General features: G+C 43.4%; 1 protein-coding gene across 2 annotated transcripts in view; it reads right to left on the bottom strand.

The window, feature by feature from the left end:
- Plcb1 (phospholipase C beta 1) overlaps window positions 1-16,946 on the bottom strand; it is a 711,278-nt gene that overhangs the window by 151,683 nt on the left and 542,649 nt on the right. For both annotated transcript variants that reach the window (NM_001077641.2, XM_017591467.3), the window contains exons 12-13: window positions 11,081-11,163; window positions 2,680-2,764 (exon numbers count right to left, since the gene is read on the bottom strand). In NM_001077641.2, the coding sequence (NP_001071109.1) occupies window positions 2,680-2,764; window positions 11,081-11,163 (168 nt within the window). The remainder of the gene's footprint in view (window positions 1-2,679; window positions 2,765-11,080; window positions 11,164-16,946) is intronic.

Below are 16,946 nucleotides of genomic sequence, written 5' to 3'. Positions count from 1 at the left end.
GCCAAGATAGACATAATTGCAGATTTTCCTCTTGCCCCTAGATTTGAGCTGTCTTATTCCTGAGCCTTACTTCACTGTTGCAGCTTGTTCATATAATGGGAAATCAATTTCCCATGAGAGGGTTATAAGCTACTGTATCAGGGAGCATGTGCAGGACCCAAGACGGACTTATTTTTAGAGAGGCCTTTGAAGTCCCATAAGCTGGCCCTCTAGCCTTTGCTTGCCACGAGTCTAGGGACTAGTGTGAACTTGAAAACATGCAGATACTGGGCCAAAGTGTCCAGGAGGAAGCGGTTACTTTAGGTTTTGGCTGCTCTTTGCCTTTGTGAATAGGGATATGACTGCTACCAATCCCCCGGACAGGGTCCTCTTACTGTACTCAGGAGTTACAAGGAGATGAAGAGAAGCTCTTCCATTGTGTTATGCTGGGCCCCCTTGAAAACCCGAGTCCAGGACCTGGAGTTGGTATGCCAATGACTTATAGCTCCAAGCCTAGAGAGCCAGACTTCTACTGCTCCAGGCCTAAGAGGCTAAAGATTTAAGGTGACAGGCTTTCAGTTTGAGGACCACGGAGTGAGCTTTAGCCAGCATTTGTCTGGAACTGGGCAGCTGTCATTATCTTCGGCTTCTGGCAGCAGTGAACAGGAGCAAGGGATAGATAGTATCTGCGTGTGATCTATCTCCTGAAAGAGCTTAGGGTTTCAGGACCCTGAGCACCTAAAATCCTAGTATTATACATAGGTTGGGATCCTGGGAACTTAAGGCTTAGTTCTCTTTGCAAAGACTTCTATTAGATAGGGCCCGATTTCCTGTTCTCGCCCTTTTCAGCTCATTGTGTGTCTAGCACCTTTGTTCCTGACCTCGGCTACTCTTCAGAATCCCAGTGTCATCCCTCTGATGCTATTCTGTTGCTGCTTCTACCCAGCTCCTCTTCCTGCCCCCAGTTCAGCCCTAGGAGAAAAGCAGGACTGAGAATTGTCCTTATGAACTGCTTATGCTGCAACACCAGGGGGCAGCACTGGAGGGTGTCTCTCTCTGGAGTCATTTAGCTAAACAGCTTCCTTTCTACAGTGGCGAAGGGGGCGTGGCAGGTGTGTCTACAACCCACTGCACCGCAGAATCCACACACCAATTAAATACTGCTAGGCACAAGTTTCTGCTGGGCCACCAGGAAATGTGCTCCCCTCTGTCTTAGGTGAGTGTGGCTGTTCAGAGTTCGCTGAAGCTGGTGATGGAATGAAGTGTGGTGCATGCTGTTTAACCCAGAAGTAGCTAGAATGGTACTACATGGAGCTGGAGTTTTGCTTTGGCAGCATGAAGCTGCAGTTGTAGAGCAGCTCCCTCAAGGCAGGCATACAATGTTCAGGGCTGTCAGGCTGTCATCAGAGCAGTCCTGCTGGCCGCTAAAGAGGTGCTGCTTGGCAGACAATCCTCTGTTAAAGGACACCCAGGAAGGGGCTAACTACTGTCCATTAAGGAATCAGATTTACTTAGCTCCCCAATAATCTTGTTTAAAGGAAAAATAAGCATTAAGAGAGAAGCTTAGGGCTGGAGAGATGGCTCAGGGGTTAAGAGCACTGACTGCTCTTCCAAAGGACCTGAGTTCAAATCCCAGCAATCACATGGTGGCTCATAACCATCTGTAATGAGATTCGATGCCCTCTTCTGGTCTGTCCAAAGACAGTGACAGTGTACTCACATACATGGAATAAATTAAATCTTAAAAAAAAGAGAGGGGGGTTTAAATAGTATTTAACAACTATCTTCTCTTAGCTGAATACTCATGGGGAGAGTTGGGACATTTTATCTGTTCATGGATACAACTGACGCCTGAGTATTGTCTCGAAGGTAAATGTAGGTGGTGGGCAGCAGTTGGTGGGCAGCAGGTGGTAGAGAGCAGGTGGGAGAAATAGGCTCAGGAACCAGCCTTGCCCCATTTTGCATTTACTTCAAAGGACTGTGACAAAGATCCAGTGGGGTGTGGGGTTTAAAGAGTGCTATCCTTTTGGACTGTCTCTATGAGCTGACTTTCATTGCTGAAGACTTTGTAATATTGACTGATTCCTGACAACTGAAATATTCTTTCCTAGAGGGGAAGAGGGAGGCTGATGAGGTCTGGGGAGTAAACAAATCTCACACATTCAGGAAGTTCCTGAAACCTAAAAGGTTCTCAAGGCTCCTTTCCAGATTATACCAGCAGTGTGGACTGCCTGGGGTTGGGGGTTGGGAATGGAGGGACTGCTCAACCTCTCTAGCTGCAGGCATGTCAGGCAGGGAGCACCAGGGATGTAGCATTTATGAGTTGATGCCCATGCTGGAGTGGGCTTTTGGATTATGGAGTTGCCTATGAGTTATCCACACTACTGTCAATAACCCTTCACCTATATTCTCGTAAGTAACCCCATGGCATCAAATTAGACTTTGGTGAAATTACTACTTTGGCTTGTCCTCAGTAACTTATTTGGGATAAACAGACATTTGTTCACAAAAACTAACTGTGTCACTTTAAGCTGAGGAGGGATAAGGCCAGAAAAAAAAGGAAATAGACACATATCTTCTGACCTCAGTAGAGCTGAGATCCTGCTGGTCAAACTACACCGATCATATATCTATACAGAGGACGTATCTCCCCAGCTGAAACTAATAAGTGTTCTCCTCTGACACGTCACAGCTACTTACTGGGTATTTTTCCAGTGGCTCCATAAGGAGGGCATCACCAAAGATTAATCGGCAATACTCGGCCATCTTGGCTTGTTGCTTCGGGCTAAGAGCAAGAAAAAAAGGAATTATGGGGTTTATTCAGAGAGGTTTCATTGCATTATTAACATGAAAAGAAGTCAGTCAGGATCATTTTTTTTTGCTACGAAACACTATCCTAAATATCACAAGAACACAGGTACTCACATATTACACACGCACAGCATGCAGGGAGGTAGTGCAAGGCTATTTTTAAGGTCATCGTATACAACCAAGACAAGGACATAACCTATCAGTTCCCAGTCTCCAGATCCATAAGACTCCTAGAGTTAGAAACTTCATTCCTTTTGTTGGATTCCCTGGCTCTAATATCAAGTGCAAGCTGCCTGGGATAGGATTATTTTCATGGTTCCCTGTGAATTCTTGGATTAAATGTATTGCAGCACCAGAAAGCAGAAAAGGATAATTTATAAGGAGTCAACAGGGGAAAGAAGAGTGAGAAAGAGAGGAGACTAGATGGAGGGAGAGAGCTTCATATGCAGAAGGAAACCAAGCAGATGTGTGTGTGTGTGTGTGTGTGTGTGTGTGTGTGTGTGTGTGTGTGTGCATGTGCAGAATGCTCTTGAATGCGGCTGGTGCTGCAGGTTCCCAAATGGGTTGCACTGCGTGCATGGGGGATGCTGGAAGGGTAAAGCAGCTTTGGCAAAGGCCTTCTCCAATTCTTTTCTTCCCTGTTTTTTTTTGAGACATGGCTTCACTGTGCAGTCTAGGCTGGCCTGATGTTTGAGAACCTCCTGCCTCAACACCCTGTGTGCCAGGATGACAGACGTACACGCACCACTGTGTTCAGATTTGCTTGCCAGCAAAGTTTCTGTGTAGAGAGAGTGGAGCAAAGGAGGTAGTAACCCAGTTGGCTGCCAGGAGGAAGTTGGTCTGTCAGGGGCTAGAGTTCAAGGTTTGAGTACTTGAGCTCCTGGCTCTGAATTGCTCTGAATCTGTATGAGAAGGATTTTAACTGCATTTGGAACCAGACAAAGGATGCTGAGAGATGCGACAGAGTAAGGGTTGCACCTTTGAAGAACTACACCAGCAAGATGCATATAAAGTGATCCCATGGGGAGGAGACACACTGCGGCTAGCCCGGATGAACTGTGCTCCAGCCCTTGTAAAGATGCTGTTAGAGGGAACATCCGAATGCTTTCAGCACTCCTGTTTCTCTTGACCTTTTCAGATGCAATTAAAGATCAGTTTTCTCATCCTGGGCAATGATAAACATCATTACCCGGTACCCAGTACTGCTGGGTTATTTATGATCTACAAGCGGAGGGTCCTAACTTCCCCGGGTTATACTGCAATGGCAATCCATTCTAGCAAAAAAAGAAATGTAGTAAAGAGAGGACTAGTAGCCATGATGCAAATGATGGTGCTTTGCTCTAAATAATAAAGATTAGAAGATGTAATTCATATTTTTACTCCTCCCCTGAAGGGTAAGCCTGGAACACACAGTGTTTTCTGTGAAAGGGGTACTTAGACCGAAGCTCTGCTTCAGTGCAGAAGGAAAGCACTCCTTATATGCTGTTTCTAACAAAAATGAATTGTGTGATCTATGGTCAGGTGAGCTTTTGGGGTGCATATGTCAACTCTCCAAGTTATTATCTTCTTGGAACTGTGGGAACGTTGAAGGAAAGATTCCAAGAACTTGCAAAGCCCAACACATCAATTGTAAATCTTTCTCCTGTGATGAAGTCTTCTTATATAAACTAAAGCTCACTTCAAACTGTGCATCCCAAGGCTAGCTTCAAACTTGCAATTCTCCTGCCTTTGCTGGGATTGTGTCCACAGCAAAGCTTTTCACTTCCACACTGATCCTGTGTTGCTTGAGCAGGATTTTGCTGTATGATCTACACAGCCCTAAGAAAGAAGGATGATGTCTCTAGGAAGTTTAAGAAAGGACTGACTGACCCTTGACTAAATCCTGACTCATACAGGAGGTTATGATTAGGGACAATTCATTAGAAGCTGTATGGATGGGACCTTTGGGGCAGGCAGGGAAGTGGTTGATGGGGTAAATGATTTCTGCCAGTGGTAACTTACATAGAAGTCTTCTAGGTCAGCCTGCTCTCTGGCTGTGACTGGCACTGTTCTAGGCTGCACTAAAGAATAACACAGAGAACTTGCATTTTGAGCAAAGCTATGGGTTAATCCTGATATGAGCAGTTCATGAGCCACACGTCATTCAGATCACTGGGATTGTCAGAAAACTGCAGATTCACACTTCGAGTCTATAGGGCAAACACGCAGGTATTTCTAAGAAGTTCCCAGAGAACATATACTGTTGGTCTGAGGATTGCTTTGTGAAAGATGTCTGTGTGAATACAAGGAGAGGAAGATGTAGGCATCCAAGAAAAAACTGAAATGTGATATTCTCTAACCAGGTCATTCATGTTCTCAAAAAACACAAGCATTCTTTTAATAGAACAGAGAGCAAAGTGAACACACACACACACACACACACACACACACACACACACACACACGCACACACACACCCTTGGAAAACAAAGAGACTTTAATTGTAGGGCAGACCCGCAGAAATAAATGACATTAAAACTGCAATTAACAAATAAAGAAATTCCAAAGTTTTTAAAGTATTGACATCAGCCACCATGGTAATAAAATTAAAGGGACAAAAGTCACAAATATATTATGTGTCTCAAGCCACAGAAGATATTTCAAAACATATTAGAGCATTCACAAAGCATCTGCCAAATAGGTCAGTTTTCTGACAAAGAATTTACCCTCCAAGATAAACTAAGCCAATGTCCTTTTTGGATCTTGGCAAAAATCTCAGTTTGTAGTAAAACCAAGATTAGAAGTCACTTCAGTCAAATTCAATATAAGATTCTTTCCTTGAAATGCTAGTTCATAAATCAAATGGAAGCTTTTAAAACTAACTGTCCTTCCTTCCGCTCCTGCTTCTCTTTTTGTTATTGTTTGTGATTGAGGTAGTTTTGTGTGCGTGCATGTGGTGTGTGTATGTGTGTGTGTGTGTGTGTGTGTGTGTGTGTGTGTGCCTGCACATGTGCACATGCATCAAGAATCATGTGTACTATGCTGTGGACGTACAGAGATCAGAAGACAAATTTTGTACAGTTGCTTCTCTCCAGGCACCTTTTGTGGGTTGTAAGGATTCGGGTTTCCAGTCTTACTGATTCAGGACCATCACTAGCTGAGCCATTTTGCTGGCAGGAAGTGGGGTTTGTTTAAAACAGTATTCTTCTTTTTTTTTTTTTTGACCCAATTGGTAAGATATAATTGCACACTTAAACATACAAAGCCTGGTACCATCCACCCCTTAGGAACATTGATAACAACTTGTAAATACACAGAGCAGAATTGTAACATCACCAGCCATGGCTTCTCCCCTCTTTCTCTCTCCTCTGTCCTCCCTCTCTCCCTTAGTCTCCTCCTCTTCCTTCAAACTTCTCTCCCACCCATCCTTCCTTCTCCTCCAATGACAGGCCTCCTTCTATCCTGTACCTGCCCCTCACCTTTACAAATTCAATGGAGAGGTGGTTCTGGTGAAGTCACCCGAGTTCTGAGTCCTTGACTAGGCAGCTGTCCTTGGGGCAGTGGAATTAGCATCAAAATACAGTAACTTCAGGGCAAACCACAACATTTCACCCTTTTTGTCCAGTTAAAAAGCCTTTTCACTTATATATTGAGTACAATTACCATTCTACAATTTATAAAGCATTTGATATACTCAACACCCAGTCCATCACTATATCAGTTAAACAGAACATTCCATTCCATTCCAGCTTAAGAAAGGCTTAAAATCTATATCTTGGCTAGCTTGTATACTATCTGATAACTATCCAATAAAATATGTATATTCAGAGTTATACAGCCTGATAGGCTATGAGACTATAATCAGTCTTCAACCCCGTCAGAAATCTGAGAATGACCAAGTATTTATACACATAGGAAGCCTAACACGGCTTCCAGAACTGAGAGGTTGTAGAGACAAATCTCCGCTAGCACAGGCCCCTGTTAGCAACATGTGAGCGCAAGTCTTCAGCCTTCTGGCCCAAAATCAACTGACAGACTCTTGAAATGCAGATTTTGAAGGGCTGATCACCCTGTCTTGGCAGGGTTTATCAGTCAACTATACTGCATAATTTATCCTTTTCTGGACAGTATTAGTCTGCAGATGAAACAGGCAGTTTTGCCAGTGGCTGCCTAGCCACAAAGGATTGCCTCACCTGGAGGTAGAGATGTGCAAATTCCTCATTAAATTCACCAAAGGGGAACTGTTAGGAGCAGATATGCTCAACAAAAGATAAATAACTTTAAATCTCAATTTTTGTGGATTTCTGACGTTTTTGAAAACCATCTACCTATATAAGACAATCTGTACTGTTGTCTTTATATCTTAATAATATCTTGAAAGCACTCTCACAACGACAGTAATATGTTTGCTATTTGGCCCTTAACTCACATGTGTAATCAACTCAGAAGTTTGTAATGACATCAATAGAAGGACTGGCTCTAATCCTTGTACTTTTAAACCTTTTTTGACAAATAAATTCTATACCAAAACAAAGTATTCTCATTTAGGAAGTGGGAAGCATCTCTCTGGGAATCCTTGGAAGCAGGCGAGTAGAGAGCAGTTAGGTGCAGCGCCCCCACACCAGCCATGGGTAGGTGATTTAAAATGTTTGAAGAGGAAATAGTAAAATCTGGATTTCTCCCATTTCTTTTCCCCAGCAATGTGGTGGGGTTTTTTTGTTTGTTTGTTTGTTTGTTTGCTTGTTTTGTTTTGTTTTTTGTTTGTTTGTTTGTTTGATTGAATGCTTTTTTTTAATGGTAGTGTGGATCAAGTTAGTCGGAAGCAGAAGTCTGGGCTGGCTCTGTTGCAGATATAGCACAGAGGACCCTGAGGTGGTTTACCAGAAAGGGAAAGCAGCCACAGATGTGTGCAGGGAGTGGTGCTAGGTCGCGGTGTTGAGGGTTCTGAGGGTTCATCTGGTGTGGGTGACAATGAGCTTGCTAGGATCTGACGAGTGATGTTGAATTAGGCAAGGCGATCCATGGGTCAAATATAGGGTTCTAATGGAAGCCCACTGCTTCCACTGAGTGTGTGATAATTCCTCCTGGGAAATCTCTGGGCTGAGCCACTTGGCTCTGGAGGTGAAGGAGAGAACCGCAGAACAACTTGCTCTCACATCAGAAGTCAGCACTTGCATTTCACGTGCAATACTATTAACATAATTGCGTATCCTGGGAATGTTATTTTCCTGGCTTTGTTTGTTCTTTGTTGTTGCTGTTGTCTTATCATTATGTGTGAATTATGAATGAACTCGAGACAGCTACATTTATTTACCAAGAGAATGCAGTGTTCTGGTGCTAGAGCCTCTTTGCTTGTGTGCAGTGTACGAATTAGGTTTTGTGTCCAGTTTGGGATCTCCATGCAATTAAAGTGGAAGACTGCAAAACACATCCTGTGGCCGCGGATCTCAGATATCTCTCATCTGATATGATGAGATCTCATAGATCTCTGGTTGTCTTGATTCCAAGTCTTGGAAGTTTCTGATACTTCCGTTTAGGTGTGTGTGTGTGTGTGTGTGTGTGTGTGTGTGTGTGTGTGTGTGTGTGTGTTCATATCCGGTATTCTAAGGACAGGCTAGCTTGGTTTGAATCTCATCTCAGCTGCATAGCCTCAAGCAAGCTAAATGCTTACTTGGGGTTCAGTTTGTTTATCTGAAAGATAAGGTTAACCCTGTTCCTTTGATGAACAACGGGGTTTATAACAAGGGCTGTGCGAACATGGAACATATAGGGAACAGTATTTGGTGCAAAATACATGTTGAGTAAATGCAAGGTTTTCTCTGTCATGGTGTTTATGGGTGTGGTCTCTCTGTCCAAGTGAGACTTTACTTTGTAGCAGGTAAGACAATACAAAATGGAACAGCATTTCTTGATTTTTGTCTGCTTTAAAAAGACATACTCCTTTGAGGAAATAACACTGTGGGGTGTCTGTTATTAAAGAAAACAAAAGCTAGGCACTGTTGACAAATCTGAAAACCACTCTGCCTGATCAAAATGGACAGGGGTTGCTAAACCCAAGGAAAAATGAGATAGATAAGGCAGAGAAAGCCCCCCACAAAGTCACTTGCAAATCTGAGCTGTTGCTGCAAACCAAGTGGGAAATGCAGTCACTGCAGGGGTGAGGAGATGTAGCAAGGAATGGGGTAGGTTCTGGTCTCTTCCATGCCCCTCAGAGGTGTTAGGAAACCGATGTATAGTGATTTCATCATTCATAGGATGAAATGCTCCCAACGACACAGAATGCAGAGTGGCAAATGCTGTGCTGTCCTGAGAGCAAACTAGAAATATACTTACAAAATTGGTCACTTCAAACTAAAGTTGTTTTCTACTCATGCGTTAACGGAATACTGTATTTAATTAGTTAAAAATTTGATTCTGCTCAAACTGCTTCCTGAAGATTTAGGAATTCATGCACCAAAGCATGTGTTGCAAATTAGCAAATTCAAAAGGACTCTCAGAAGAAAAGAGAGACAAAGGCATATATGAACCCTTTCATCATAAGTGCTACCAGCTTCATTAAAACAAACAAAAAACCAAAAGGACCCAAACAACAATAACAGCCTGCCAGGGGTCCTTGTGAGGTATAGAAGACTTCACAACACTCTGTAAGGAATCATGGCCCTACCACATGTTCTTTACATCTTCACACTAAAGTTGTCCTTTAAATGGACTTTGTCTCAACACAAACAATTATCTTTCCTTATGTGCTCATGAGAACAAGCAACTGTATGATACTATGATCTGCTATCGAGATCATAGTAATAATTACCTCACCTTGACTCTTTGCAATAAAATGAACAGTTACTAGATGGGGTAGTACACCCTTGTAATCTAGCACTTTCCAGGCTATGGCAGGAGAATTGAGTGTGTAAAGCACTCTTGGTTACATAGGAGTACCATGTCTCACAAATGAGGGGTGGGTATTGCTGCTCAGTTGAAGACCATATATCTCATAGACACAAGGCTCCATATTCCACCACATGCATGGCAAATAGTTGAGTAAATAAAGTAGTTATGCCAGAGTTGTTCTTGAAGAAATAAAGTTTCATAGTTTTATAGATATGAGAAACAAAGTTATAAAAACAAGGTTTTGAGAAATTCATCTGGTGGTCAGGATGCCTATAACAAACTTGTGACCTTTCTGAGAGCTATATCTGACGTCATGATGCTCAGTGATATGATAAAGTTTTGGTGATCAAGATTCTGACTAAGCTAATTAAGACAAAACAAAGAAAGACAACTGTTCTCAGAAAGACCCTATCCGTCCCTGTGGTAAATTCCAAGAACAACCGCAAGATGTCATCCTGACCCTGCCTGACCACCCAGTTCACCCCCCTCTCTAAGGGACGTGCAAACTTAGCCCTTTCCCAGTGATTCTCCAAGGCCAGGTGTAGGGTTGGATGAGGAAAGTGACTAATTGAGCCAAGAACAGCCCCTTGAGCAGGCCAGCCAATACCTGACCAGATCCTTTGTCCTGTGTACCATCAATGAGAATAGGCCAGCTAACCCTGTTGCTGAAGTCTGCCCTCTGTAATTAATAAATGTTGTGTGCTTTTTGGATTTGGGATTGCCTCTCCCTGCATGGATGAGCAACCCCACGTACGTGGATTAAAAAACCTTATACCCTCATGCAATTGCAGCGGTCACTTTGTCAATCTGTGCTCTGTGGGTGGTACTCATGAGGTAAGGCCACTATGGGGGTCTTACAACATTCTTTCCTTCTGTATCTCAGCAGTAGGTGCAGGCTACTTTGAAATAGACAGATTTTCCCAATACAAATAAGCAGTGAAAAAGAGCAGGAAAAGGAGGGATGTAGCTAACAGACACGGGTATAAGAAGAGAGTTTATAGCCACTTCAACCACAGTCAGAAGGAAAGGGAACTGGCCTTTTAAGACAGCATAATGGAGTATAAATGCATAGCAATAGGATTTATGAAACAGGGTTTTAAGAGTGGCCCACTGATTTCCAACTTGGTAAAGAAATGACATACCGTAAAGACAATGCACTCTACAATACCTCAAAGTGAAATCCTTGGTTTAGAATCATATGATGGCAGACTGAGAGGCTGACCCCACTAGCCCATGGGCTATTTTAATGCTCATAAGGTTTAAGTGAGTGGTTCATCCTTTGCAGATGAACGCAAGCCACTTACTCTACAACATGATTGAAAGACACCAATGCTGATGTCAAACCATCTGAAATCAGGTGGAAAATTGCTAAAGAGGCCTCAATAGGAAGGAAGACTGCTCACCGGATGTTCCAAATACTTACGAATCCACATGGTTCTCAAAGGAAAGGAGGATGGGAAAAGGAGAAGTCTTGAACGCACACTCTGCGATGGCTTCTATGACTTCCTAAAACAAGAACACACACATACTCAACACTGCTCAGTTCTTCACATGCATTTTCCCCACCTTGGAGTTAAATCCATTAGTCTGGTGGGGTTTCTTGTTCATTTCTTTTGGTCTTTATATGTGTCAGGTGTGTACCCACTGCTGTTGTTTATAGCAGTACTGGGCTCAAAACTAGGGCCTCACGCATGCTAGGCAAGAACTCTGGCTCTGATGATGTGCTCAGCTCTGAGAGCTGTGTTTTGGACGATCAAATAAGGCAAATTTTCTACCCATGCATTTACTTTCTGAATCAAACTGCTGTTAGCATTTGGTCATATTTATTTCTGGTCTGTTATGTGTGTGTGTGTGTGTGTGTGTGTGTGTGTGTTTGTGTATTTGTGTGATTTTGTTTAAATAATCGTTACAAAATCTGTATTTTACATAAATATTATTAAGAGATAAATAAGAGGGGTTGGAGTATAGATGGGTAGCAGGGTGCCTTCTGAGAGTGGGCAAGGTCCTGGGTTTTATTGCCAGCATCAAACTCAACCAAACAACAGCAAACAAAGTGGAGACGGACCTTATGTTGATGACAAAAATGCTTAAGACAGAGTTGCGCAGTCACCATCCCAAAGTACAGCAGCTGCTCGCTTTACCCAAGCCACCTCATACACACACTCTCAGCAACCCAGCCCACAGCCTGAATCTTTACATTTCCGAATACCTCTTGCTCCAAACATCTCACATACACTAAGTCATGGGATGTATGGTTGGGAATCTTCAGGTAATGCGTTTCCGAAGGCCAGGTGCGTTCTAGCATGTATCAGTATCAGTTTTCCTCATATATAGTTGTTGTAAATATTTATTTTAGGGCAGGAGCGGTTTAGGCTGCTCTATACCCTAGGTGCTTTATCCAGCAATGAAAATACGCCATATGTCATAAGCTTCAAGAGCTCTACAAAATTCTGGAAAAAAATACCATGTTGACTTAACTAGACATCAACTGTTAGATGAGTCCATAATTCTGGGAATGGACTCTTGAAAGAAGAAAAAACAGGCTGACTAGCATGAGCTCATTCCCAGTCTTTAACATGCTTCCAAATCACTTTTCATTGTAAACTGTCTACAGCAATGCACAAAGGATCAGACTGCGAAGCATATTCACTACTACGTACTGGAGCACTTTTTTCCAAAGTGTTTTTCTTATTTACATGGTATTGAAACACAATCTCTTATTTATTTATTTTTATTTGCTTTGAGGATTTATTGGTTTTTGTTGCATGTGTGTGTTGTCTACAAGCATGCCCATGCACCACACACATGCGATGCTTACACAGGCCAGAAGAGGGCATCAGATTCCCTGGAACTGGAGTTACAGATTGGCCGTGTGGGCTCTGTGAATTACACTCTGGTCTTCTAGAATGACCAGCGTTCCTAATCACTGAGCCATCTCCTCAGCCCCTCGGTTACTGTTTAAGTGCCCCACCATCCACGCTATTTAAACTTCACATTACCCTACACTGCTTTTCTTTACATTTACTCTTTGCAGTTGTGACTTCTGTTCTCATTCTTCATGCTGAAACCCTTCCCACAGAGTCCTCTCTCTCTCCTGTGCAGTGCACAGTGTTCTTTATAGCAATGTCATTAAGCTATTTCCCTTGCCTGGGAGTGGAAATGAGGCTTTCTAATTCTGGGCTGCATTTGCATATATCTTCTAAGAATGATGCTCTAGCACAGGGCGAGAACCACTCTTACTCTTTCTTAGAAGTGAATTCACAGATTGCTTTTCATACATAATCAATTTAACTTTTATCACTGCCGAGTCCATCAAAATAAGAGCACTATAAAAAGCAAGTGATGTCCAGGAAGCAGCATTTTTTATTTTGTACAGCCGCACACAGATTGTGGGTGCAAGCGGGCTTGGGTTGAGCAACTGTCTTGGACTTGCAAGCCCTGTGATGTTGGGAGAATTGACCTAGTGCTTCTGAGCTTTGGCCTGAAGGGTTGTAAAGTAGGAGTGATAAGCCACAGGTCTGTTGTGAAGGTACAGTGAGAGAAAGAGAAAAGATAGCTCACACTGAGCAGATATTAAGTCATCTTGAGGCTCTTTTCTTGCTATTGATTCCCTCCTTCTTGTTATAACCTACACTTTGACTACTAACACTAAGACCTCAGTTAAATGAGTTCCTGCTATATTCCACACACAATTGTACCATGCTACTGACATCCCATAAGGAGAATACTAATCTTCCTTTAGACACGTTAGAAAGTGGAAGTTCAGAACTCCAGCTCACCTCCAGAAGGTTTCCAAGCTCATCTGTCACATGCTTCTCAGCTCCCACTCGGTACATAACCAAGTCTGGCTTGTGCTGACCATGCTATGGGTATGGACTTCTGGCATCTTCCTAGTGGGCATGGGCCAAGCAGACAGGACTCTAAACTCCCCTCACCAGTTTTACAGAGGACCCAATTTGACTCTCAGCCCTCAGAAGGTTGAATAAGAATTCCTTACCTATAAAACACTATAGCCTTTATCTTTATAGGAAGAAAACTGAAATTTGGCTTTGCAGTCAAAGACAATGTTCCAATGTCTGGGGCTCACATCTGCAGGCTTCTCACAGCATGCCTGACAGACAGTGAAATGCATTTCTATTTACAGTAAGCCTAGGAGGGGTGCACTATTACCACTCATTTGCTGAATAGGAACAAGGCCCAGGCTGAGAGGAAGCTTTTCCAAGACCTTGCAGCCATCAGTGCTGGAGCTGCTCCTGGATGCCCTTAGTTGACCCAGCAGTCAACTAAGACCCTAACATCTATCTTCTTTTTCTCTCTTTTCCTCCCTCTACCTCCTCTCTCTGTCTGGCTCTCCTCCTTCTCTACAATACATTTAGCTACAGGTTAATAAAGCTTTGTCAAATTTTCACATCAAATAAGTCTTTACTGAATTATAAGTTGGTGACCAGTGAAACATCCAGAAGCCTTTCCGGGAGACTTTTGTTCTTAAGGTATGAAATATTTTGCAAGGTATGCATGATTTCTCAGGGTCAGAAAACTAGCAATGACTCTTAAGCTGCTTTCTTCCATGTGTGCTACATTAGTGGCACGGGTGTTACAGTCGTTTCCAGTACCACACTCCTATTACTCCAGAGACTGACAACACTGCTTTCAGTAACCTGCTGACTGCACAGGTCAGTGAATAACTGCAGTGGGAAAACTGTGCTTGAACACGTTTCCTTTGTGTGTCTGGATTGTGTGCAAATTCCAGACACAACTTTACAGTGCCACTGACTGCCCATAAGAGGAATACTTACTTTCACAGTTGCTCATGTACTGCATGCTTTTAATCTCAGTACTCAGGAGGCAGAGGCAGGTGGATCTCTGTGAGTTTGAGGCTAACCTGGTCTACAGAGCAAGTTCTGACACAACCAAAGGTACACAGCAAAACCCTATATCAAGAGGGGGGGAGGGGGAGAGGGAGAAAGAGAGAGAGAAAGAGAGAGAGAGAGAGAGAGAGAGAGAGAGAGAGAGAGAAGGGGGAAGGGAGGGAGGGAGAGAGAGAAAGACAGAGAGAGAGAGGAAGGAAGGGGGAAAGAGGGAGGGAGGAAGAGAGAGATATGAAAGAATAGCAGAGGGAGTTTATATTGGTAGACATTTATGGAACAATATGAAATTATACCTTAAATTATCATTTCTTACAGAAAACAAAGGCTTATTTTCAGAAATCTTTGATTTGACTGATTTATCTATTTTTATTACGTGTTTTCTTTTCCATTCTACTTCATACAATTGCTGGTTAGGGGTAGCTGCCTGAGGGGAGACAAATCCTGGGATGGAGTTGGGAGGGTGGTATCTGCCCTGTGTAGGGCAAAAGAGACTGAATGTGAATGGAGTGGGGCCAGAAGGTACATTTGAAGGACAGCTATCCAAAAGACCAAGACAGATGGTGTGAAAACTGGAGCAAAGGTCAAACGGAGAAGTGACGCTAGCCACAACTCCACGCTGGCATAAAGAAGCTGACTTACTGCCTCCCCTTCCCCTTGGAGCAGACCACTTGGTTTCCGTCTATACAATAAGCAAGTACAATATGTAAATAGGAATCGTTGCTTTGTGAGGTGCATCACACGGCGGCAGTGTTCTGAAACACACAAACCGAGGGCAGACAAATGGTGTGACATAAAAGGGCAAACTCTGCACTCTGCTTATTTTGCTGCTGCAGTATGGACTAGACGGTCAAATACAATCTAGACACACTGCAAAGCCAGTTCCAAATGCCCAGGTAACAGAGTAAGCGACATTTCACTGCCTGCCAAATGTTATATGAGGAATCTCATATACCTCAATGGAGGGGCAGATTTCATTTGCATAATGGCCAGAGGAAAGGCAGACAGACATGAAAGTGAGGCTACACTTCGATTGCCCTGGCATGGCAAAACTCCAAATCCTTATTGATCACCTCCTCTCTGTCAGGCTCAATTCAGTGTGCTGGGGCTGGATGAGGTCACAGAATGAAGGACTCGTCTTTGTGGGATTACATGATATTAGGAAACCCAGTAGGCAGAGGACACAGTGATTGGGTTAAGCAGCATGTTATAAGGTGACTGGGTCCCATGTGGAAATTTAAAAACACAGAGCGAGGTGGTGAGAGATTTTTCTATCTGAAAGGGTATGGAGTCACCATTAGTAGGAATATGAAACAGAGAAGTCCTAGTAGTCCTTACTGGGGTGACATTTGAGATGCTTCAAAGAAGTAATAGGAGAGCTTCTGTTCAACCTGGGCAGAAGTATGGTGGCCTGGAAGGGTCAGAGAACCTTGATGTGGCTCATGTAGTTCCCAAAACACAGTGGGTTGAGTGAATGACACAGTACATGGTAAGGATTGGGGTAATTTGCTGATTGGAGAGCAGAAGAGGTCCAATCCCTTGTCCCAATCTGACCCTTCCAAAGTCACTTATGCACCAGGCTCTGGGAAAGCAGAGCAGGGGCTGGTCTTGTGTGAGGGAAGTGGGGAGCTCTAAGTGTCAGAATTAAGTCACAAAGGTTCTGCACTGCAGTTACCGGACTCTGAGAGAGGCATCTGTATCCTTGGCTCTTTCCTAACTTGGCTCCCGGAGTAAAAACAAAACAAAACAAAACAAAACAAAACAAAACAAAGCAACAACAAAACAAAACCAAAAAACCTTGTTGCTAAATTTATCTACAGCTTAGGCTAGCGTTTCCACTACTACCCGCTCCCCTTCATGTCTCTCCAAATCTCATGAGCAGCAGCATAGGGGTAGGGGTCAGGAGGGTAGAGCTGGGCCATCTCTGGCCACTCTGCTCAACCTCAGCAGGCAGATGGATGTGGTCCTCTGCCCTTAAGCCTCGAAAGCTGCCAGGGTTTGGATGCCCTGGGAAGCAGACTGAATGAGTTCAGGCAAGGACATTTATCCAGCAGAGGGCAGGAGCTCACAAATGTGACTGAAGGACCACTTGTAGGTCAAGTGCACAGGAAGAGTCACTCCAAGTCAACCAGGTGGCTAAGGCTGGGAAGTCAATGCTCCACACAAAGGAAAATTTCCTCAGAACATGCTAGTTGTTTATTCTGATCTCAGGACCTCAAAAAATTTTGGTGATTAAGCTTTAAGAGAATGGAATCATGACTCACAGGGATTCTAACAGATAGAAGTGGGACATGGCAGGGTGGTGGGTGAGTGTCCCAGAAGCTCACTTATAGCTCTAGGTCGTCCCTACTCCTCCTATGGTTGAGACCCTTTGCACCATTGCCAGTTGGAGAAATCTCTTGACTCATGGGCTTTTCCCAGCCT

This window comes from Rattus norvegicus, chromosome 3, assembly GCF_036323735.1.
Source record: "Rattus norvegicus strain BN/NHsdMcwi chromosome 3, GRCr8, whole genome shotgun sequence".
In the NCBI taxonomy this organism is placed as follows: domain Eukaryota; kingdom Metazoa; phylum Chordata; class Mammalia; order Rodentia; family Muridae; genus Rattus; species Rattus norvegicus.
This window is presented reverse-complemented; position numbering and strand designations above follow the sequence as displayed.